Source organism: Hyperolius riggenbachi, chromosome 4 (assembly GCF_040937935.1).
Source record: "Hyperolius riggenbachi isolate aHypRig1 chromosome 4, aHypRig1.pri, whole genome shotgun sequence".
NCBI classification, from domain to species: Eukaryota; Metazoa; Chordata; class Amphibia; order Anura; family Hyperoliidae; genus Hyperolius; species Hyperolius riggenbachi.
This window is the reverse complement of record NC_090649.1, coordinates 386,073,115-386,098,772: the sequence shown is the minus strand read 5'-3', so window position 1 is coordinate 386,098,772 and position 25,658 is coordinate 386,073,115. Positions and strand designations below refer to the sequence as shown.

Here is a 25,658-nt window from a genome sequence, read left to right as displayed (position 1 = left end):
GCCGAATCGCTTGCGCTAGCGATTCGGCTGGCATTGCCATCCGAAATGGTGCGAGAGGCTGTGAATCCCATAGCCATGGGATTCGTCTGCGTATCCGCAGACCCGGAAGTGCCGTCGCGCGTCTTGCAGGCGCGTGCGGCTCAAGTGGAAAAGGTCTCTCAGAGAAGCAGAAGGGAGAAATTGCCAGTAGCACCGAGCTTAGGCACCACGTCAGGCAGCTTTGCCAGGGTTTTTTGGTTAAAGAAGACATTTTCAATTTTAACACACATAAAAGTTCACTATAGAGCAGTAGTGGTTCGGATTAAAGCTCCGCTATCAAAAAAATTGTAAAATTTAGAAAACATGTAAATACATGCAAATAAGAAGTACATTTCTTCCAGAGTAAAACGAGACATAAATTACTTTTCTCCTATGTTGCGGTCACTTACAGTAGGTAATAGAAATCTGACAGAAATGACAGGTTTTGAACTAGCCCATCTCCTCATGGGTGATTTTCAGTTTTAAAAGTTTAGTTTTAAAAGCACTTGGTGAATGGCCAGCATCTTTGTATAAATCTTTTTCAGAGACTGTCTTTATAAAGAATAAAGACCATGCTGAGAAACCCCCAATGAAGAGATGGACTAGTTCAAAACCTGTCAGTTCTGTCAGATTTCTACTACCTACTGTAAGTGACAGCAACATAGGAGAAAAGTAATTTGTGGCTCATGTTAGTCTGGAAGAATCATGCTTCTTATGCTTACATGTACCGTATATACTCGCGTACAAGCAAAATTTTTGACCCACTCAAAAGTTTGGGGGTCGGCTTGTATGCGAGCCATGTGGTCCACGTTCCCCCCCGGATCCCCCGCACCCCCCCCCCCCCCCCGGCCGCCGCTGCTATTACCTTAGCCGGCGCCGCTTCTTCTATTCCCCTCTCCTGCTCGCTCGGTAATTCACAGCAGCGCTCTTCACGGCTGCTGTCTGTGGTGAGGCAGAGAGCGGTTACCATAGCAACGGCGATACACATCGCCGCTACAGGAAGACGCGCTCTCTGCTTCCTGCCTCATCACAGACAGCAGCCGTGAAGAGCGCTGCTGTGAATTACCGAGTGAGCAGGAGAGGGGAATAGAAGAAGCGGCGCCGGCTAAGGTAATAGCAGCAGCGGCGACCGCGCGGGGGGGGGGGGGGAGGGGGGGTTGTGGCGGGGTGCACTATACTGGGCACTACCTACCTATACTAGGCACTAGCTGCCTGTACTGGGCACTACCTACCTATACTGGGCACTATACTGGGCACTACCTACCTGTACTGGGCACTATACTTGGCACTACCTACCTATACTGGGCACTTTACTAGCTATACTGGGGCACTTTACTAGCTATACTGGGCACTATACTAGCTATACTGGGGCACTTTACTAGCTATACTGGGCACTATACTAGCTATACTGGGGCACTTTACTAGCTATACTGGGCACTATACTAGCTATACTGGGGCACTTTACTAGCTACACTGGGGCACTGTACTAGCTATACTGGGGCACTGTACTAGCTATACTGGGGCACTACCTACCCATACTGGGCACTTTACTAGCTATACTGGGCACTATACTAGCTATACTGGGGCACTACCTACCCATACTGGGCACTATACTAGCTATACTAGGCACTATATTAGCTATACTGGGGCACTACCTACCCATACTGGGCACTTTACTAGCTATACTGGGACACACTAAGGAAATAAGGGAATAAGGCAGCCAGCATTTCCTACCCCCTTATATGGGGGTCATTTTTTCTTTTTTTTTGGGGGGGGGGTAAAAGTGGGGGGGGGGGGGTTGGCTTATATGCAGGTCGGCTTATATGCGAGTATATATGGTAGTTTAAATTTTACAATTATCCGAGATAGTGGTCCTTTAATACAAATGCCTCTTTGTAACAGATTTACCTTAAAGAGGATCTTCAACCTAAACAATCATACTTTCATTAAGTTACATTAGGTAATTAATGGTATGCTATGGTAAATAGATAGGTCATATATTCCTTTACCCACCCTGTTTTAAAAGAACAGGCAAATGTTTGTGATTTCATGGGGACAGCCATCTTTTTTGGTTGAAAGGAGGTGACAGGGAGCATGAGACACAGTTCCAACTGTCCTGTATCCTGATCACCCCTCCCAGCTGCGCGCGCTAGGCAACGAGAACAACATCAGAAATCCTATCATGCTTTGCACAGCATCAGGGGAAAACTGTCCGGGCAGATTTCTTTGATGGGGCGGAGCTTAGCTTCTGTGCAGATAAAAATGAGCCTGGATAAGAGAAAAAGTTCTGATGCTGTGAAACTGTTAAAGAAGCACCAAGCCTTTTCAGTGCTGTGGAGTTGATTTTTAGTCTGGAGGTTTACTTTTAAGTCCCAATTTCAGCAAATGAGGCCCCTACTTACTTGCAGCAGCTAATAGTACCATATATATTATAAATGTCCTTAAATAACTTGGCCAACCCTGTGATACTGCTGTCACATGACCGCTACCTCCCTACTCTAGCTGAGTAGTAGGACACTGAACATATGCCTAATCATGTTCTCATCACAGTGATTTATCAAATGGAGGAACAAGCCAAAGTGACACGGTCAGTCTGCATGTCTGGCACCTAAAGCACAGGGACCTCCGAATAAAAAGCGCAGGCCAAAACAAAAGAACGGTTCTGGGGATGCCTGCTAGTGCCAGCCGTGCCACAGACATCAGATGGTTAAACACCTAGCTTACAATAGCGAGAAGAGAGGCTCATCTAAACAATTCCAAGTGTTGCTCCAAGATTCACGTTACCTTATACAGTATCTCCCTAAATGACCTTACCATAGGCACTACGTCATTCTATAAAAGTAACCGTTCTATCAAATCAAGGCAAATCTGCCAATGCAGAACATATCCAGTATTTCACTATCCAAACAAATAAATAGTTCTAATTTGTTTCATAACAATTCCTCTCAGGAAATACAGTTTCCTTATTTATTCAGCTACATTTGTAAAATATCAGCATCCTCGTCCTATCACATATCGCTGCCTCTGCCTGATCTCTTTTGATGGGATTTATCTCCTCTGGACTTCAACCACGTCAGAAATCTTTACATGCATGAAAGTCACTTGATGCGTTTGATCCCGTTTGGGTAACAGGAAGGAAAAAGACAGTTTTGCTGCTTGACCAAAGTGTTTGAACAAAAATCGTGTTCTTCAACAATGACTTCATTTAGAATTATATACAGAACAACTAATGCTTGATTAAATGTGACAAATGAACAACCCCACGCCCCAATATAATTGAAGCACCTTTGATGCATCTTTCCCGGTCTTTACTTTTTACTGTCATTGATGTGCAGCCTGAATGCAAACTGTAATCTTGGCCTAAACTAGTAATTAAAAAGATCCAGTCAACTTGTAAACCTTTTGAAAGGTTACACAATGGAAAAGCGGTGTCCGCTTTGTAACCTTTAATTTGATTAAGCAGCCTCCTGTGTAATGTTTTTTGCTGACACGGTGTAACTGTCCAGGACTTGTGTCCCTCGCATAAGGATGAAGAGAGGAAATCCACTTACCATTAACACACTCAAAGACGTCACAGCACTTTCCAGGTGTCCCGTTGCCTCGTGAGACTATCCGCGGGATTGACCCGGCTTCACATACTGGGAAACTGCACAGGCCGGAAAGACACTCACATCTGCAGATAAGAAAAAGTTAGAGAATGTGTCAGCACTCCCCCGGATCTCTTCCTTGCAAACATAAGTAACTATTAATTCAATTCATTGGGGAACACCAGCATACATTAAGGTACTGGCAGCGGATGTCAAAATAAGTCTATTACTTTCAGAGGTTCCACATTATCAGTCAGCGCACAGAATCAGTAGGCTACAGGATGCCGAGATCAATACAGTTTATTCATTTTTATTCCTGAAAAGAAATGAATACAGTAATAAACTGACAAATTTCTTTTTAAAAGCATTTAAAGTAGTGTCACCGGGGAAAAGGAAAGTTTTCTGCAACTCGTGAAAAAATTACAGATATTGGAGGAGGCCTGGGCCTTTGTCCCCCTTATTTGTGAATAGGCACTAAAGCAAATCTGAAGAGAAAAAAAACTTACAATGTAATAAATTGTATGTGTAGCACTGATAAGGAATAGATCCTTAGTAGCAAAGAAAAGAGTCTCATATTTTTATTTTCAATTATTTTTATTACATTGAATCATTGTTCTATTTGCTGTTTAGAAACCACACTCTGTCTTTTAAGCTATAAAACAATGCAGAAATAAGGATCCTTTGAACTGTCCTGCAGTAAAGCTGTATCTCAAGCTGTCTTTCACTGTTTCTTAGCTGTTAACCTCTTGAGGACCACAGTGTTAAAACCCCCTTGGAGACTGAAGGCGGAGCTCCGCTCCGTCTACCAGCAGGAGATGCATGTGCAGCCTGCGTGCAATCTCCTGCACTGTGAGCCGCAAGGACCTTGTGCTGATAGGCGTTAGGCAGTCCTAGGGCTGCCGCCGCGGTCACGCCCATCTGCATGATGCGGTCGTGTAGCAGTTAAAGTGTTTTAGAAAACAGGACTGTATTCAGTCCAGTGGGTTAAAGACCTCAAAGAAGCTCTTTTGCATTGATAACAACTGAAGTATTTTTAACTCTCCCTGTACTGAAAAACAGCATTAGACCTTTTCATTGCAACAAATGTTCTATGTCTTAGCTGTACTACACATACAATTCATTATCTCAAACTTATTTTCATTTCAGGTTTGCTTTAAAAAGGAGCTACAGTGAGGAGAAGATGGAAATTGTGATCATGGTCCATAATCGATCATTGTTTTTTTTTAAAAAAAAGAAAATACCAGCTGCCCACCTATTTGGTAGAGTCACAATCCTTCATTAAAGAGAAGCTTAAAGCATAAAAATAAAAAACAGATACTCATCTAAGCAGAGGGAAGGCTCTGGGTCCTATAGAGCCTTTCTGTTCTCCTCATGGTGTCCTTGTTCCCCTGCCTGCTGTTTGACTCTCCCTCCACAGGAGACAGCAGCAGTGTTCGGAAGCACTCAGGCTATGGAAGACCAGCGGCTCTGTACTGCTCACGCGCGAGTGTTCGAAAGAGGGCGCTCCTGCGTGTGCAGTACGGAGTGCTTCCGAAGACTGCAGATGCCAGCCCAACCCAGAAGAGAGCAGTCTACGACTAACGGGGGAGCTTGCGGGAGAACACAGGGACCAGGAGGAGAATGGGAAGGCTCTATAGGACCCAGAGCCTTCCCTCTCCTTAGGGGAGTATCTGTTTTTTTATTTTTAAAATCACTTTAGACTCCCTTTAAATGAAATAAAAAAATATATATAAATGTACCCAGGGCTTTTTTCCAGCCCCCTGGACTTATCCTGTGCCCACAACACCCTCCTGATCCCCTCCAGCCAGCAGCGGCGACCCCCTGCAAAACTGGCCTGTCACCGCAAATCAGTAGCCACGCGCACCCTAGTCGCGCTCCTGCCGCCAGGAGCGTTATGCACAGGTGAAGTAGTGTTTTCCATGTACTGTGCCTGCGCAGAATGCTTCCGGTGGCGGGAGCGTTCTGCGCAAGCTCAGTACATGGCTCGGGACAGGCCAGCTTTGTGGGCGTCTCGCTGCTGGCCGGGGGGATCAGGAGGACATCGTAGGCACAGTATGAGTCCAGGGGGTTGGAAGAAGCCCCAGGTAAGTTAAATCCCTTTTTTTTTCACTTAAGCTTCCCTTTAAGTATGATGACTACAGTTGGCCATTGAGCTACAGTGCGTTACCCTGCGACTCCCAGACGTGCACCAGAAGTCAGTTGTTATTTTTTTTTCCTCTTTATTTATACCGCGCGGAGTGACTTTTTGGCTATGGTGTGTTTGTTCCCAATAGCACTGCTACCGCAGTGCATTGGTGAAAAAAAAAGACCTCAATGGATATTTCTGAAGAAAAGGACCAATTTATTAATACATTTTATTTTATATATCTTTTAATAGATATCAACTTTTTGAAAAGTGTAGGTAACCTTTATTAAGTCAATTGCTAACATCTAGCATAGCTGAGAAAACTGCATCAGATCAGAATCAGCATCTGAAAGCAGGTTTCAAAGCGCTGTCATCTATATTTAAAAATAAAAACTTCATCAATAAATAGGTACAGTTCAGAACAAATATCCTTTGAGGTGTCGGGTCTTATTGTACATTATATATTTGTGATGCTGAATGCTAACCACCAGCACACGGTTTGATGGCCATAACAACTGGGAATTAAGCGCTTTGCTCTGAGATTTATCAAGGCTATGAAAATATATTTGGAATTGTAATATCCCTCTAGGAGTAAATATTCCCTGTATCTATATTAAAGAATAAACATTTTCTCTGAAGAAAATCTCAACATTTTTGGCTGGGGATTGAACAGTAGGGATGGTCATGTCTAGAACTCATGTAGAAGCACATGGTGGAGAGGCACCCAAGAGTATAAAAAAACAAAATATAAAAACAACTTGAGGTGGCTTACCTCAGAATCAGAATAATTTATTTCGCCAAGTACAACGGGGGTTGTACCCGGAATTATTTCTGGCACACACAGGGTCGGTGATGGTAAGGTAACAGCACAATCATAGAAATATACAAGATAGTTGCAGAGATATAAGCAGTCCTCATATTACATTACACGTTGCACATTACACAATACATTTGACTAGATGGGTCCATCTGAGTACTGTGTCGAGTGGAGCTGCCACACTCAATGCGGCGCTCAACTGCTCTGCAGTAATTACAAACGCCCCACCGCATGTCTTGGAAAGTGCAGGTGGTGAAATAGAAGGAGAGAAGAAGGAGGAGCAATAGGAGAGAGATAGATAGAGAGTCCAAGGGTCTCCAGAGGCGGTGAATAACAGTCTAGGCCATGCTTGCAGAAATTCACTTACGGTACAGTAAGAAAAGTAATTTACGGAGCACAAGGCAACGCGTGTCATGAGATCCAACTGACTTCATCAGGCCAATCACTGTGCCGGGTGAAGATAAACATTTAGCATTGGGCTCCTCTCTCCCAGCAACCATGAACTACGCCTGAGGAGGATACCGCCTCCAAATGGGTACAGGTCGCTGCCTGTAAAGGTCACACTCTGCATAAAAGAACCAGGAGCTGAGAGGCCCAAGAAGGACTCACCTCAAGCAGGGGAGTCCTTCCCAGGCCAGTCACTGTGCTGGGTGCAGATAAACATCTAGCATTGGGCGCCTCTCTTCAAGCAACCATCAACTACGCCTGAGGAGGATACCGCCTCCAAACGGGTACAGGTCGCCGGCTGTACAGGTCGCACTCTGCATCGAGCCGGCGGGCCCGGGAAGCTTCCCTGGCCAATCACTGTGCTGTGTGAAGATAAACATCTAGCATCGGGCACCTCTCTTCCAGAAAGGCGCCCGATGCTAGATGTTTATCTTCACCCATCACAGTGATTGGCCTGATGAAGTCAGTTGGATCTCACAAAACGCGTTGCCTTGTGCTCAATAAATTATTTTTCTTACTGTACCGTAAGTGAATTCTTGCATGAGGTAAGCCACCTCAAGTTATTTTTAAATTTTTAGCTTTTTTATACGCTTGGGCGCCTCTCCACCGTGTGTTGTCACAATCGCGCCCCTCCTTGAGGGGAGTCCTTCCCGGGTCCCTCGGCGCCAGGTTCTTTTATGCACAGTGCAACCTGCACAGGCTGCGTCCTGTACCCGTTTGGAGGCGGTATCCTCCTCAGGCGCAGTTGATGGTTGCTAATCTTGCAACCCATCCTTTTGAGTACTGACCTGTTTTTCTTATACTCCTCTACAATCCTTGAATGTACAACACCATCCGGGCTACCAGTGTCTCCGTGTTTTTTGTTAGGGTGTTCCTACATACCACTGCTAATCATGTAGAAGCAGGTGATTTGTTTGATCAGCTGACCGATTTGCAAATCTCTGATTTGCTGTGATCACATTCTGCTTTAGCACATGATCATGACTAGAAAATCAGAGCCTTGCATATCTATCGCCTGACCAAACTAATCACATGCTTCTCCATGAGTTCTTCTAGACGTGACCGTCACTACTGAACAGCTTGCTTCCTATTTTCTGGGTCACTTATGCTGGGTACACACGTTGCGATTTCCCACTCGATCCGCGGGATCGATTGGATCGATTTGATTATTTCCAACATGTTCGATCAGGTTTCGATGGATACAGCCGTCGATTTTGCATATTAAAGGGGCACTACAGCGAAAAACTGTAAGATTTAAAATGTGTGCAAACATATACAAATAAGAAGTACATTTTTTCCAGAGTAAAATGAGCCATAAATTACTTTTCTCCTATAATTCTGTCACTTACAGTAGGCAGTAGAAATCTGACAGAAGTGACAGGTTTTGGACTAGTCCATCTCTTGATAGGGGATTCTCAGCAAGGCTTTTATTCTTAATAAAGATATTCCTGAAAAAGGATTTAAACAATAATGCTGGCCAGCTTCCCTGCTCGCTACACAGTTTTTTGGCAGTTGGACAGAGCAACTGCCGTTCACTAAGTGCTTTTGAAAATAAATATATTCATGGGAATCCCCTATAAAGAGATGGACTAGTCCAAAACCTGTCACTTCTGTCAGATTTCTACTACCTACTGTAAGTGACAGCAACATAAGAGAAAAGTAATTTATGGCTCATTTTACTCTGGAAAAAATGTACTTTTTATTTGTATAGGTTTGCACATATTTTACATTTTACAGTTTTTCGCTGTAGTGCACCTTTAAGTATGCAAAATCGACGGCTGTATCCATTGAAACGCAATTGAACATGTTGGAAATAATCGAATCAATCCAATCGATCCCGCAGATCAAGCGTGAAATCGTAACGTGTATACCCAGCATTACACAAGCAGAGTAATGAGAAGTTTGGCTGCCATATCTATCACACGGTGAACTGTTACCATGGTTGCAAGGAAACATATCTTGAATATATTTGTCATCTACAAAATCATTGTTGGTTGCAGACTGAAAAGGGAAAAGCAATTTATTTGACAACATTCGACTGTAAAATGCTTTGTATGTTTTCTGAATTCTTTAAAGATTCTTTATAGTAGAATGCAGTAAATTATTCATGTTACCCAAGTTTATGTTAAAGAGCAACTGTAGTTAAAATAACAATGAATAAAATTGCTATTTTTTTTTTTTTTTACAAAATGTATTTATAGATTATTTAGTCAGTGTTTGCCCATTGTAAACGCTTTCCTCTCCCTGATTTACATTCTGAAATGTATCACTGGTGGCGCCATCTTTAGCTCTGCCAGGGGATCTGTACGGAATGATCATTGCTGAGAGTTCTATGCACAGAGGGAGATGCTGCTTGCTTGACAGTAGGAAAAAGACAATTTCCCACAATGCAACAAAGTTCATAGACAGCAAACTGTCAGGACCATGGTTGTGACATTACACGGTGGGAGAGGTTTTACCACAATATCAGCCATACAGACCCCCCTGATGATCTATTCGAAAAAAGGTAAAGATTTATCATGGGAAAAGGGATATCAGCTACTAATTTAGATGTTTAAAGGGACTCCGAGCTCTAAAAATAAACGAAATTCGTACTTACCTGTGGCTTTCTGCAGCCCATTATAGGTCAGGAGATCCCACGGTGGCGTCCTGGCTCCTCTCCCAGTCTCTGCGCACAAATGGCTCCCGGAGGGCAGACCCGCAGGGAATGGATGGAGGGAGAGCGGCTCATTGCGCTGACAGCTGCCTCCCTCTACGCCTGCGGACTGCCTGAGTGCGGGGGTCCTTCTCGGGTATGCTAATGAAGGGGAAGACGGGCAGCAGGTGAGCCAGCATTGTACAGTTATGACAGTTATTAGGGAGAGCAGGGCTAAACCAACTGTTTTTTTTTTCAATACCTGACAAGGCTCCCCCTGCTATTACTTTTTAGTTACAAAAGTCAGTCAGCGCTACTGCAGGGACTGACTACACAGGCTACAGTGATATATGGTAAATAAAAGGGCCATAACAAAAAAAAAAAAAAAAGACACAGCAAGGCTCCTATATACTAGATATATCTACTGTTGGATGGTTAAAAATTAATTGATTCGTGGGAGTGGTCCTTTAAAGGACCACTACAGCTAAAACAGTAAGGGCCCGTTCACACTGCACGCGTTTCCAGCCGCGTTTTGGAAACGCGTGCAGGTGGCCAAAACGCACGACATCAGACATTGCATAGAGTGCAATGTCTGATGTTCACACAGCATGCGTTCCGGACCTATGCGGTCCGGGAACGCATGCTGCACGCAGATTTTACAAAAACGCGCGGCTGTCCCATTCACTTTTCAGTGATGGGATCAGCCACGCAACGCATACGAACGCGGACATGCGTGCGTTCGTACGCGTTGCGGTCCGCATGCGTTGCGGTCCGCATTTTGTAGTCTGAACGGGCCCTAAACAGTTAAAATCTGACAAACAGTTTTGGACTTATCCATCACCCTATCGGGGATTCTCAGGGTTTTCTTTGCTTACAAAAGCAGTTTATGAAAGGCAGTTTAACTGTCAAAATAGTAAGATACCAGTCAGCCTCCCTTCTCACCTGCACAATATTTTGGCAGTCAGACTAAGCAACTGCTATTTAGGAAATGCTTTTGAAGAAAAAATGAAACCATGAGAATCCCCCACGAGGAGATGGACTAGTCCAGCCCTGGGCAAACTACAGCCGCGGGCCAGATATGCTGTAACTCCGGCCCGCCGACAAGCGGCTGGATTCCTCTCCTCATCCCCCCCCCTCCCCCTGCAGAGTTTCAAGCGGGGGGCGGGGAACTTAAAACTCACCTTGATCACCGATTCCCACGTCACGTCTCCAATTACCAGCTGGCTGCCAGTGATACGCTGGCACGTCCCAACATCATCTCATGTGATGCCCTGTTGCCATGGAGACGCAACACAGGGATCAGTGATCGAGGTGAGTTTCAAGTCCCTTGCCACCTGCTCGCAACTCTGCCGGGAGGGAGGGGGGGGGGTGGAATTTAAGGAATTGGGCCCACGGTCCGCAGCAGGTGCCCCAGGCCACTTAAAGTTTGCCCAGCCTTGGACTAGTACAGTTTTCGCTGTAGTGGTCCTTTAATTGTCCTTGTGTCAACAGCACAAAACACTTCCTATATCTATATATCACTGTACATTGGCATGCAACCCCGCCCTCCCATGTCAAGCTAAGCTGTTTAGCAGTGCACTCTGGGAGACCAGTAATGTTTTCTATTCAGCTTAGAACACACAACATGCAACCATTCCTCAGCAATGCACCTTGCCAGCACTAAAGATGTCCCCACCTGTGATACATTTCAGAATGCAAATCAGGAAAACATTTTACAATGGGCAAACACTGACTAAATAATTTATTAACCACTTGAGGACCGTGGGCTTTACCCCCCTTAAGGACCGGCCACTTTTTTTCCATTCAGACCACTGCAGCTTTCACGGTTCATTGCTCGCTCATACAACCTACCACCGAAATGAATTTTGGCTCCTTTTCTTGTCACTAATAAAGCTTTCTTTTGGTGCTATTTGATTGCTCCTGTGAATTTTACTTTTTATTATATTCATCAAAAAAGACATGAATTTTGGCAAAAAAATGATTTTTTTAACTTTCTGTGCTAACATTTTTCAAATAAAGTAAAATTTCTGTATACATGCAGCACGAAAAATGTGGCCAAACATGTTTTTGATTAAAAAAAACCCATTCAGTGTATATTTATTGGTTTGGGTAAAAGTTATAGCGTTTACAAACTATGGTGCAAAAAGTGAATTTTCCCATTTTCAAGCATCTATGACTTTTCTGACCACCTGACATGTTTCATGAGGGGCTAGAATTCCAGGATAGTATAAATACTCCCCAAATGACCCCATTTTGGAAAGAAGACATCCCAAAGTATTCACTGAGAGGCATAGTGAGTTCATAGAAGATATTAATTTTTGTCACAAGTAAGCGGAAAATGACACTTTGTGACAAAAAAAAAAAAAAAAGTTTCCATTTCTTCTAACTTGCGACCAAAAAAAATGAAATCTGCCACGGACTCACCATGCCCCTCTCTGAATACCTTGAAGTGTCTACTTTCCAAAATGGGGTCATTTGTGGGGTGTGTTCACTGTCCTGGCATTTTGGGGGGTGCTAATTTGTAAGCACCCCTGTAAAGCCTAAAGGTGCTCATTGGACTTTGGGCCCCTTAGCGCAGTTAGGCTGCAAAAAAGTGCCACACATGTGGTATTGCCGTACTCAGGAGAAGTAGTATAATGTGTTTTGGGGTGTATTTTTACACATACCGATGCTGGGTGGGAGAAATATCTCTGTAAATGACAATTTTTTAATTTTTTTTACACACAATTGTCCATTTACAGAGATCTTTCTCCCACTCAGCATGGGTATGTGTAAAAATACACCCCAAAACACATTATACTACTTCTCCTGAGTACGGCGATACCACATGTGTGGCACTTTTTTGCACCCTAACTGCGCTAAGGGGCCCAAAGTCCAATGAGTACCTTTAGGATTTCACAGGTCATTTTTGTTTCAAGACTACTCCTCATGGTTTAGGGCCCCTAAAATGCCAGGGCAGTATAGGAACCCCACTAATGACCCCATTTTAGAAAGAAGACACCCCGAAGTATTCCGTTAGGAGTATGGTAAGTTTATAGAAGTTTTTATTTTTTTGTCACAAGTTAGTGGAAATTGATTTTAATTGTTTTTTTTCCACAAAGTGTCATTTTCCGCTAACTTGTGACAAAAAATAAAATCTTCTATGAACTCACCATACTCCTAACGGAATACGTTTGGGTGTCTTATTTCTAGAATGGGGTCATTTGTGGGGTTCCTATACTGCCCTGGCATTTTAGGGGCCCTAAACCGTGAGGAGTAGTCTTGAAACCAAATGTCGCGAAATGACCTGTGAAATCCTAAAGGTACTCATTGGACTTTGGGCCCCTTAGCGTACTTAGGGTGTAAAAAAGTGCCACATAAGTGGTACCGCCGTACTCAGGAGAAGTAGTATAATGTATTTTGGGGTGTATTTTTACACATACCCATGCTGGGTGGGAAAAATATCTCTGTAAATGACAATTGTTTGATTTTTTTTTACACGCAGTTGTTCATTTACAGAGAGATTTCTCCCACCCAGCATGGGTATGTGTAAAAATACACCCCAAAACACATTATACTACTTCTCCTGAGTACGGCGATACCACATGTGTGACACTTTTTTGCAGCCTAGGTGCGCTAAGGGGCCCAACGTCCTAATCACAGGTCATTTTGAGGCATTTGTTTTCTAGACTACTCCTCACGGTTTAGGGCCCCTAAAATGCTAGGGCAGTATAGGAACCCCACAAGTGACCCCATTTTAGAAAGAAGACACCCCAAGGTATTCCGTTAGGTGTATGGCGAGTTCATAGAAGATTTTATTTTTTGTCACAAGTTAGTGAAAAATGACACTTTGTGAAAAAAAAAAAATCAATTTCCGCTAACTTTTGACAAAAAATAAAATCTTCTATGAACTCGTCATACACCTAACAGAATACATTGGGGTGTCTTTTTTCTAAAATGGGGTCAGTTTGTGGGGTTCCTATACCGCCCTGGCATTTTACGGGCCCAAAACCGTGAGTAGTCTGGAAACCAAATGTCTAAAAATGACTGTTCAGGGGTATAAGCATCTGCAAATTTTGATGACAGGTGGTCTATGAGGGGGCGAATTTTGTGGAACCGGTCATATGCAGGGTGGCCTTTTAGATGACAGGTTGTATTGGGCCTGATTTGATGGATAGGAGTGCTAGGGGGGTGACAGGAGGTGATTGATGGGTGTCTCAGGGGGTGGTTAGAGGGGAAAATAGATGCAATCAATGCACTGGGGAGGTGATCGGAAGGGGGTCTGAGGGGGATCTGAGGGTTTGGCCGAGTGATCAGGAGCACACACGGGGCAAATTAGGGCCTGATCTGATGGGTAGGTGTGCTAGGGGGTGACAGGAGGTGATTGATGGGTGTCTTAAGGTGTGATTAGAGGGGGGAATAGATGCAAGCAATGCACTGGCGAGGTGATCAGGGCTGGGGCCTGAGGGCATTCTGAGGGTGTGGGCGGGCGATTGAGTGCCCTAGGGGCAGATAGGGGTCTAATCTGATAGGTAGCAGTGACAGGGGGTGATTGATGGGTAATTAGTGGGTGTTTAGGGTAGAGAACAGATATAAACACTGCACTTAGGAGGTGATCTGACGTCGGATCTGCGGGCGAACTATTGGTGTGGGTTGGTGATCAGATTGCCTGCAAGGGGCAGGTTAGGGGCTGATTGATGAGTGGCAGTGCCAGGGGGTGATTGATGGGTGGCAGTGCCAGGGGGTGATTGATGGGTGGCAGTGACAGGGGGTGATTGATGGGTGATTGACAGGTGATCAGTGGGTTATTACAGGGAAGAACAGATGTAACTAATGCACTGGCGAATTGATAAGGGGAGGTCTGAGGGCAATCTGAGCGTGTAGGCGGGTGATTGGGTGCCCGCAAGGGGCAGATTAGGGTCTGATCTGATGGGTAACAGTGACAGGTGGTGATAGGGGGTGACTGATGGGTAATTAGTGGGTGTTTAGGGTAGATAACAGATGTAAACACTGCACTTGGGAGGTGATCTGACGTCGGATCTGCGGGCGATCTATTGGTGTGGGTGGGTGATCAGATTGCCCGCAAGGGGCAGGTTAGGGGCAGATTGATGGGTGGCAGTGCCAGGGGGTGATTGATGGGTGGCAGCGACAGGGGGTGATTGATGGGTGATTGACAGGTGATCAGTGGGTTATTACAGGGAAGCACAGATGTAAATATTGCACTGGCGAATTGATAAGGGGGGTCTGAGGGCAATCTGAGCATGTAGGCGGGTGAATGGGTGCCCGCAAGGGGCCGATTAGGGTCTGATCTGATGGGTAACAGTGACAGGTGGTGATAGGGGGTGATTGATGGGTGATTGATGGGTAATTAGTGGGTGTTTAGGGTAGATAACAGATGTAAACACTGCACTTGGGAGGTGATCTGACGTCGGATCTGCGGGCGATCTATTGGTGTGGGTGGGTGATCAGATTGCCCGCAAGGGGCAGGTTAGGGGCTGATTGATGGGTGGCAGTGACAGGGGGTGATTGATGGGTGATTGACAGGTGATCAGGGGGGTAGATGCATACAGTACACAGGAGGGGGGGGGTCTGGGGAGAATCTGAGGGGTGGGGGGGTGATCAGGAGGGGGCGGGGGGCAGGGGGGGGGATAAAAAAAATAGCGTTTACAGCGTGACAGGGAGTGATTGATGGGTGATTAGGTGCAAACAGGGGTCTGGGGGGTGGGCAGGGGGGGGTCTGAGGGGTGCTGTGGGCGATCTGGGGCAGGGGGGGGGGGGAGAAATCAGTGTGCTTGGGTGCGACATAGGGTGGCTGCAGCCTGCCCTGGTGGTCCCTCGGACATTGGGACCACCAGGGCAGGAGGCAGCCTGTATAATACACTTTGTAAACATTACAAAGTGTATTATACACTTTGTATGCGGCGATCGCAGGGTTAACATCCCGCCGGCGCTTCCGTATGGCTGGCGGGATGTTGCGGCGGGTGAGCGGAGACAGGCGCCGGCGGAGGATCGCGTCACCGATGACGCGATCGCTCCGCCCATGCCCTTACAAGGACCGCCGCCTTTGGGCATGAGCTGGTCCTTGCGGGCTCCACTTCCCGGCCGCCCCTGTGCGTTAGGCGGTCGGGAAGTGGTTAAAGGACCACTATTGCCAAAAATTGTAAAAATTAAAATGCCTGAAAACACATAAATGAAAAGTATATACAGTAGAAATCTGACAGAACTGACAGGTTTTGGACTAGACCATCTCACTATGGGGGATTCACAGGGTTTTCTTTATTATCAAAAGCACTTAGCCAATGGCAGTTGCTTAGTCCAACTGCCAGAATAGGACAAACAGGAGGAGTGGCCTGCATATTTGTATAGATCCTTTTCAAGGAGGGCTTTTGTAAAGAATAAATGAAATTCTGAGAATCGGCCATGAAGAGATAGACTACTCAAAAACTTGTTGGTTCTGTCAGATTTCTACTAACTCCTGTAAGTGGCAGCAACATAGGAGAAAAGTAATTTATGGCTAATTTTACTCTGGAAGAAACATACAACTTATTTGTATGTGTTTACATGTATTTTAAATTTTACAATGTTTTCAATATATTGTAAAAAAAAATGTAATCAATATTATTAATTACGTTATTTTCACTACATCCACTTTAACACACTACTTACTCCAAAAAAACTGCAAGGAGTTCTCCTTTATAAAAGGGACCCAGGATAACAACTGAGTGGGCGGCACACACAGTGCTGTTTTGAATATGTGCCTGGAAACAATGCTTATGAGCTGGCGTGTCAGGGTTGTCTTGGAAGAAAATATAACTTATGACAGAACTCTGTGTGCTCTTCAAGCTATTAATTATTCATCTGATAGAATATACCTTGGCAACCATGGGAGTGTCTACTACTTCTCCCATCACCCTTTGCTTGACAGCACCACATGACACCTCCAGTATCGGTATTTCCATAATTGCTATGCTACACAGAGGCGGTGTGTAACGGAAGCAGGCTTGTGAATGACATAACTGGAATACATATGCATATTCAGCCTTGCCGTGACCTCACACGTGTTTCCTCCTCTAATGTTCAGATCATTGTCACTAGAAAGCTTAAGAGCTCTCTTACCATCTGACTACATCAGCACAAGCCATTATTCTGCATGAGAAGAAGATCTGCTACCCATCACCGCCAACAGCGTGGCTGTATAGAAATAATATTAACACATTACACACACAAAGTGCCAGTGCCTCAGTAATCTAATCAGGTGCCACATAGTGAGCAACTCACCTTACAGATGTGTTTCCTTAAAAGGATAAACACTAATGATCAATGTAAGGCCAACAATGTAAATGATCGAACTTTCCTAGAAGTGCTACTTGGAAGACTAAAGTCAATGATACATAGTACTGTATGGGAAATTACAGTAACTGGCAAGGGAAATGTAAACCCCTTTTTTGTAACATATGTATAAACTTAAAATATAACGGTACTTGTTTTTTTGTTTTTTAACTTTTTAATGTCTAGCACACACCAAGTGCACCGACAGTTCCTGCAGTGCTGAAGAGTAGTGTGGCTGTCCTTAATGACAGGTAAGTATAAATCATTACTTGAACAATTTTGTAACATTTTTTTCATAACCGTGATGCTGGTATTAAAATAATTTAATGCACTCCCACAATGCAACAATAAACCTGGCTCTGTACAACTCCGGTGCTCAAAACATAATCAGATCATAAACTTATCTTAATTAAAACAAAACTTTTAATACCAACATTACAAGTTCAATTCAAATACAAAGCAGACACACACACATATATTTATTTATTTATTAGGTACCCACCCACTGCCAAAAATGATAACCAAGGTGCTGCAGGATAATCATACTCATCATGGTTTTACTAAAGCTACTGTTTAAGGCTAGCCGCCCTGTCAATGAGCTCACCATTACTCCCCACTAGCTTACACACCCACACAATTTTTGTGACCCGTTGATGAGCCGACCAATCAATATAGCGTTAGCGAGAGAAACAGCCAATACTTGCAAAATCACCTTTTATTCGTCCCTCAAACCTTCCAACACAGTACAAGATTCTGACCTAACAACCGGTTTGCAGGAATTCCTGCTTCGTCAGAGGCAATAAATCACATACCTTCCTCTGAAGAAGTAGGACTTCCTGTGAAACGGCTTTCAGGATAAAATCTTGTACTGTATGTCGGAAGGTGTGAGGGGTGAATAAAAGGTGACTTTGCAAGTATTGGCTAGTGCCCGGATCTTCTGTTTCTCTTACTGACACTTTGAATCTCCATTCCGGAGGCACAGCCACTGCACTTGCCTCTTCTCTACTGCTAGTCAGACGTCTGGTGCTCATTCCTTACCACACTTCCAACCAATATAGCACCCGATTTCCCCATGCAGAGCATGCATTGGAAGCAGAGCGTGAGTTGGAGTGTGCCGGGGAAGCATAGCTACATTTCCTCACTCCAGCTTGCATCATTGCGTTTCCCTGGCAGCTTCTGAACTGGGCACTAGAGCTCGGTCATGGTCTTGTGACTGCAGTGAGCCTGGAGCTCTAGCAGTCGGTTCAGGATCTGCCAGGGAGACACAATAATTGCTAACTAAAGCAAGGAGAGGTAGCTATGCTTTCTGGCACACTCCTAATGCATGCTCTGCATAGGGGGGCTCTGCACATAGTATCACCCGCAGATAAGCCAACACACCACACACTCACAGGCACACACTGCACCCAAAATTTGGCCGTAAAGAAGTTGGCTTATCCGCAGTTATATATGGTAGGTCCTATCTCACCAACACCCTCAACTTATACGAGAGGGTGAATGCAAATCTAAGGCCCTTTCCCCACTTGTGCATTGCTGATTGCGTTTTTAGCAATGCACAGTGTATATGAGCTGCAAGGACATCAGAAGTACAGGGACTGCACTGTCTGATGTTTCCATCCATGCATTGCAAATCACCATGCATGGCTGCAGACGATTTTACACAAACACAGTTCTATTCCATTCATTATAAATGATAAGGATTGCAGCTGCATCAGGAAGAATTGCATAGCAATGTAGGTACGGAGCAGGTTGATACACGCATCAACATTGAACGCAGCATGCAACTGGGGAAGGGGAAAGCAAGAGATATAATAAACTTGGACTTTTCAAAAGGTTTTGAAACTGCTCCCTGCAGGAGCCTGGTGCAGAAGCTGTATATGCAGAGACTTAGATGAAAATAAGTACATGTTGATAGAAAACTGGCTAAAAGACAAAAGAGAAAGATTAAAATAATGAATGTACTCTAAATGGACAACTGTTAGCAGTGCGGTCCACAAGGGTCAGTTTTGAGTTCACTTCTCTTTAAACTATGTTTTACTGGTTTGTAATCATCAATACATCAAGTACCATGCACAGCTGTCTGTGCAAATGTATCAGTGCCAGTAATGTTTTGGAAGAATTTACGGCTTAGTCTGAAAACTGGACTAGCACTACGGCTGCTCAAAACTGTTAAAATCCATTCCTATGGGTTAGAAAACGTTTTGAACTGATTATATTAGAAATAAAAAAAAATTGAATATTAAATTATTTACATTCCGATTTTCTAAACCACTTCAGTACCAGTGGTCTCTGCCCGCTTAAGGACCAAAGACCAATAGTACAAAAACATGGGGCCTACCGACTTCACGCTGCACAGACCCACCGCTACCACCTGGCTCACAGTGATCACGGAGTCAGGAGCCTCATGGAGCTCTGCTGTCATACCGACAGCAGGGCGAGTGGGCCGCAGCGGCTGGAGAGAGGGGTAATCTGCATTAGCAGTGGGAGCATTCGTCTAGCTAATTTAAATCTACGCCCTGGCAGGGAAAACAGGTCCCAAACAGGATGTAGATTTCAATTTGTGTGGTCCGGAAGTGGTTAAACGAAGAAAAAAAAAAGGCAATTTTTTCATTTCAATGCAACAGAATGCTGTTTTTTACAATACTGCTTAGAATTTTCTATTCCCTACTCATCTAATTTGCTCTAATTTACCCAAAAGATTTTACAAACATTTCAGCATCCCCAGTCATTGTTCTTAGGCTTTCAGCAGTAAGGCTTTCTTCTGTTACAGATCCATGTACAGGGATGCCGTACTTCTTCCTACAAAACTGGGAGTGATTTATTAAAGCAGACAGACCCTTCTACCTTTCTGCCAGGAGTTCACTGCAAGGGCAGCAGGTAAAAGTCTGGAATAAAGTTTTCTACCATTCTTGCAGCATATGTACTTATCCTGGAGAGGATTGCTTTTCCCTTAACAAAGTGAAATTTCGCTTTAAATTCAAGATGTAGCTTTGCACCCAGATCTCCCTTATACTGCATTTATTACAGAACTCATATTAAATATTTTAACATGTGCGCTTTAAAAATACTGTGATTAACAAGATTTTACACTTGCTAATGAACTCAATGAAATTAATGAAGATGTCAACATAATTAAAAATAACATCATGTTTTATGGCCTGTTTAAAATTAATTTCGCAAAAATGTATGGCTATAAATTAAACTGAAATGTTTGTACATTTTGTACCCGAAGGAGCCTTTATGTCAGGGGATTTCAATTTTCTTACATTTTTAATTGTAACACTGACTGCACACTGTAATTGGAGACAATTCCAGGATTAATTAGGAGTCATTCTGAAAGTTGTAGCACAAGATGAAAGTTGCTTATCCGATGCCCAAGTTGGCCTCTAGTGGTCACACTTATGGGTTAGGCAGTAGTTGGACAAACCAACATGTAAATTTCCAGAGCAGGTGACAAACCACTAGCCGAACACTGATTAGACAGCTGATTTCTGAAGTCAGCCCCTGGATGCATCCCAAACTGCCTTATGCAATATCTGTTTGCATCCATTTTGATTGGAAAAAACAAAGACTGGAACATCATGCAGTGGAGGAAGGTTAGACTTTCTTTCAGGTTCTTACTGCTACCTTCATCCCAGATGGGGGGGGGGGGGGTTATCTCCCTTCCTATCACAGTGCTTCCCTTGTTGTGAAAATAATCTTCCATTTTTCCTACTTTTTCAACAGTGGGGTAACTACTTCAACTACTTCTATGAAGAATTCAAGAGAGTACCACAGAAGGGGTATTTTCCACTAGAGAACACTAGGGGTATTTACACCGTGACTTTTTGTGGAGGAGGCAACAATCTCCTGGTTATGGTATGGAGAGCCATGTGAAATGCTGGTTCAATAGGGACAAAGATCGAAAAAAAAAAAAAAAAAAAGTACCCATCTTCACTCTAGCAAAAGTTTTCTGATTTTCTACAGAGGATCATCTCTAGTTAGAATCTTATATGCAAGATCTAGCTGCTCCCATCACTGAACATTATGCTTTTGCTAAGAAGCCTGTACCTATTCCTCCACCCCAAAAATGTTGAGTTTTTAGCACTTTATTCATCAGTGCATGCTTTTCCAATGTATACATGGATGGATGTAGTTGGAGTCAGGAAACTAATTGAGTATTGGTTCGAATCCCAGCCAGGACATGGTCAGTATTAGGTCTGTATGTCCTCCCATCTTTGCATTGGTTACTTCTAGACAATTCAGTTACTATTCCCATCCCAAAACATATAGGTAGGTTATCAGGCCTCTCCCCAAAATGGCCCTAGATCTAGACTGAGGTCCCCAGTAAAAAGTACAAGTAAAAATTGTGATTAAGCAAAGTTTGCATAAGGGACATATGTAGCCCGTGGCATGCCAGCTGCCAATTATTAGTGTTTAAAATAACAAGACTGTGATCAATAATTTATGGTGGTGTAATGCAGGGCTGTCCAACTGGCGGCACTCACTTGTCCGGACTATTTTTTGTGCCAGGGCAGTCCCCCCTCTTGCAACCCCACCTTTTGTTTGTGCTTGGCTTTGCCCCGAAACTATAATTTACAGTTTTCCTATATTGCTGTCATTTACTGTAGTTATTTAAAAGTGGGCAGATCTGACAGATTTTTGGATTAGTTGAACTCCTCATGACGGTTTCTCAGCATTTTTTTTATTCTTTACCAAAAAAAAAAAAAAAAAAAACTCCTTTGGAAAGCATCTATATAAAAAAGCAGGCCAGCTTCCCTACTGGTTTGCAAACTATCTGGGTAGTCGTACAGAGCAACCGCCATTCACTAAATGCTTTTGGAAATAAAGAACTACCAGGGAATCCCTGAGGAGATTAAACTAGTCTAAAACATGTCAGATCTGTCTGATTTTCACTAGTTTCTGTAAGCGACAGTAACATCGGAGCAAAGTAATTTATAGTGCATTTTATGCTGGAAGAAATCTAGATTTTATATGTATGTATTTTATATTATACCATTTACCATATATATACCATTTTTCATGATAGTTGTCCTTTAAGTATAAATACATTAACACTAAGTATAGGAGAGTATGCTGCAGGCACAATGGAGCACTGATACCCTCCATCTCTGCCAAGAGAAAAGAAACTGATCCGGCTCTTTACACCAGCTTCAATGAAACTGCTCAGCACCTCCTCACGGCTGCTTCCTGTTGTGTTCTAACTACCAGGAATATGTACACCAGACACTTGAAGACAGCTGAGCTTGCTAGATGCAAACCCTGCTCTTTCAATGGCATGATATTAATTGATATCAGTTGCTATTAAACACACTTGCAATGGATGACTGCACTCTGACAGCATGAGTTTCCTTCCAAGGCCTGTTTGGAGAGCGGGTGATGCCATTATAATTGTAATAACAACTGAAAGTAAAGTGTGAGGTATAAAGAATGGAGCTACTGTGCTTGGGATAAATTTCCCCTGACATTATGTATTTAATAACGTGTCTCAGAGCTGAGGAAACCCAACAATATTTTATTCTTCACTCACCGCTTTTTTTGTTATTAAACCAAGAAATAATGAAAAACAGCTTTCTTTTAATAAACGCTAAAAGACCTTGTATTCTTTAGTGTTCAGCACAGCATTGCAATAACAGTGAAAACACAAACACTCTTGTGGATTTTTTTTTTTACATTGTTGCTGTAATTTAGAGCTGAACTGCAGGCGAAAATATTACTATACTTTTCACATGTGTCCGTCAACTGTATTACACAATAAGAACAATCGTAGCCCTAGGATCACTGTGGTTTAGCAAAGCCAAAAGTAGAGTGCTGGAATCACTTCTCAGCCGTGGTCCTGTCAGGAGGGAGGCCGCTCCTTTGCAAGCTGTTCAGGTGAAAGACACTTTTGTTGAGGAAAAAGCAATGTCTTTCTGACCTTGATTTATAAGCAGAGAATAAAAAAGCCATCACCACCTACTAACAAATATAGCTGATGAATGTGTCAAGGTTTTCAAGTATGCATTGAGTGTTGCAATGCTTCCTGCTCTGTGCAGCCAATCAGGACTGGGACAAGGTTCTCCAGCACTAGATGTGAAGATTTCTAATTGCTCCACCCCCCTTCCCATGCTTGCTGGTAGTAGATGCCTGCCCAGTGTAGGTAGGCCCACTAATAAGTAGGTTGCTCCTCCCCCAGTATAAGGAGCCAGATGTGCCCCCAGCATAGGTAGCCAGATGTGCCCTCAGTGTTAGGCAGACTCCCCTCAGTATAGATAGCTAAATGTGCCCAGTCTATTAGGCAGCCTCCCACCCGGTATTAGAAGCCAGATGAGACCACAGTATTAGCGACCTCCCCCCTCCCCAGTGTAGATAGTCAGATGTGCCACCAAATATTAAGCAGGCCTCCTCTCCAAGTTAGATAGCCAGATGAGACCCCAGTATTAGGTAGCCCCTTTCCAGTTTAGACAGCTAGATGTACCTCAGTATTATGCAGACCCCTCCCTAGTATAGATAGCCTGATGAGACCCTAGTATTAGGTAGCCCCCTCCCCAAGTTAGATAGGAAGATACACCCCTGTTCTCACTCCAACCTGAATAATCGCAAACACTTTCTGCTTTCAAAAGGTGCTTTCGAAAATAAAGTGAACACTATGAATCGCCCATAGTGAAATTGGCAAGACCAAAACTTGTCAGATCTGTCATATTTTACTACCAACTGTGACAGCAACATGGAGAATGAGTAATGAATAGTGTATTTTATGCTGGGACAAATATACACCTTCTATGTCTGCTAATACATGCATTTGAAATGATAGAATGTTTTTGTGATAAAGGTCCTTTAAAGGACCACTGTTGCAAAAATCTTAAAATTTAAAATATATGTAAACACATACAAATAAGAAGCATGTTTCTTCCAGAGTAAAACAAGCCATAGATTACTTCTCTCCTATGTTGCTGTCACTTACAGTAGGTAGTAGAAATTGCCGACAGGTTTTGGGCTAGCCCATCTCCTCATGGGGGATTCTCAGCATGGCCTGTATTCTTTATAAAGACACTCCTTGAAATGTTTATATATATTTTAAATTTTATGAATTTCACAACAGTGGTCCTTTATCTGTACGTTCCACAGCAAGGCTTGCTACATTCTAGAACAACATTATTTTCCATAATAACATTATGACAGTCACACCGTTTATGATCTAGATTCCATTTGTTAGCTGGGTGCTTTTTCTGGGGTTATCTGAACACTCCGAGACGCGGTTTTGTATTTTCTCTCCTGCTGACCCAGTAGCACTGGTACTGGTTACAGAAGGTTATATGGTACAGATCTACCGCCAACAGAAAGTATTGTTGACTGTGTGGACTGCCTGTGATAAATAGTTAATAATCATTCAGATTCTGGCAGCTCTCTCTTCATACAAAGAAGATGTCATTCATTAATGCGGCTGTTTACATTTTATTCTGCTATCACCAGAGTGTAATTAGTAAAGCAAAATGTCCTTGGCTGAAATCACCCTCAAGGTTTGATATGCAGAAGTATTTTTAGCTGAAGGTAAACAATGAGCATTGATTCCACCAGTCTCAAGAATGCAGACTAATATTGTTACCAGCCTCCCATGTACTGTACTCATTTCTGTAAAACATTACTTATTAATTAGGTGATATAAATACCCTTTTGATGTCCCTGCATGGTAGCAGTTCTTCGACTGACTGTTATTACAGGGACAAGCTATAAGTGAGATTTTATCGTTTATATTATTATGACAATTTGACAATCCTAATTACCCTTTTTGTCATGCAAGAAAATGCCGAGATCAGCAGCTCAAACTGAGAGATCCTAAAAGAAAATGTATTTTTCCATGGAAGAGCAATCAGAAATAAATACTTATTTCTAATTCCTGACAAACATTTGGCTTTGCTATGGGTCTAGCTGGGATTAACCGGATCTCGGAAGCGGGATTGGTCAATGCGGGCATGGAAGAGGAGATAAAGCTACACACTCACTACCTTCAGAAACATGCAGGGTGCAGCAGTGAGCAATACAGGGCAGTGCTCATTAAGTCAGCACCAGCCTAGTTATGTTTTATTTTGACACTAGAGACCTTAGCCCGTTTAAAAGCGGCCGTCACCTGCCAGCGCGCGTCCCCGCCTGCTGAGTGCGTGCGCGCCACCGACCGCTCGCTCTACGCGAGCACACGTCCGCCCGGCCGGCTGCCCCCTGGCTGTCCTGCTCCCTGTCCGAAGGGTGTCTCTGCAGCACATGCGCAGTAGCTCAAACGCAGGGACACACACGCACACGGGACGCAGAGACACAGGGGTTTTATTATAGAGGATTTAGATGGCCTTCAACTCCTTAACACAAACTGGATGTATATACATGTACAGTGCATGCCACTGTCCCGCAAACAGGATGTTCAGTTGCGCCATGTTGATGAGCAGGATGTGCGTGCCCTCTCCCACTGCTCTTTCATGGCGGGACTTACTCGGCAGGGATTGGTGAAAGGGAATTGGTATTCCTGAAGCCAATCAAAGTGCCTGTGAATTAATAAACAAGGCCCAAATCAGGAGCCATGTTCATTCATTAACGCATACATTTAAAGTAGAGTAAAAAACAAACAAAAAACCCAAACACACTTGTGGTAAAGTACAACAGGCAGCAGGACAGGAAGCAGCCTTGGTTTCCAATAAACCTGCTGTTAAGGCTTGAATGAGGCTGTCATCAGGATATTCCAAACTAGATTAG

The 25,658-nt window shown here is 43.6% G+C and overlaps 1 protein-coding gene across 2 annotated transcripts in view; it reads right to left on the bottom strand.

The window, feature by feature from the left end:
• The window catches only part of CRIM1 (cysteine rich transmembrane BMP regulator 1), a 982,593-nt gene that overhangs the window by 508,441 nt on the left and 448,494 nt on the right, over nucleotides 1-25,658 (bottom strand). For both annotated transcript variants that reach the window (XM_068232129.1, XM_068232130.1), the window contains exon 5: nucleotides 3,570-3,691. In XM_068232129.1, the coding sequence (XP_068088230.1) occupies nucleotides 3,570-3,691 (122 nt within the window). The remainder of the gene's footprint in view (nucleotides 1-3,569; nucleotides 3,692-25,658) is intronic.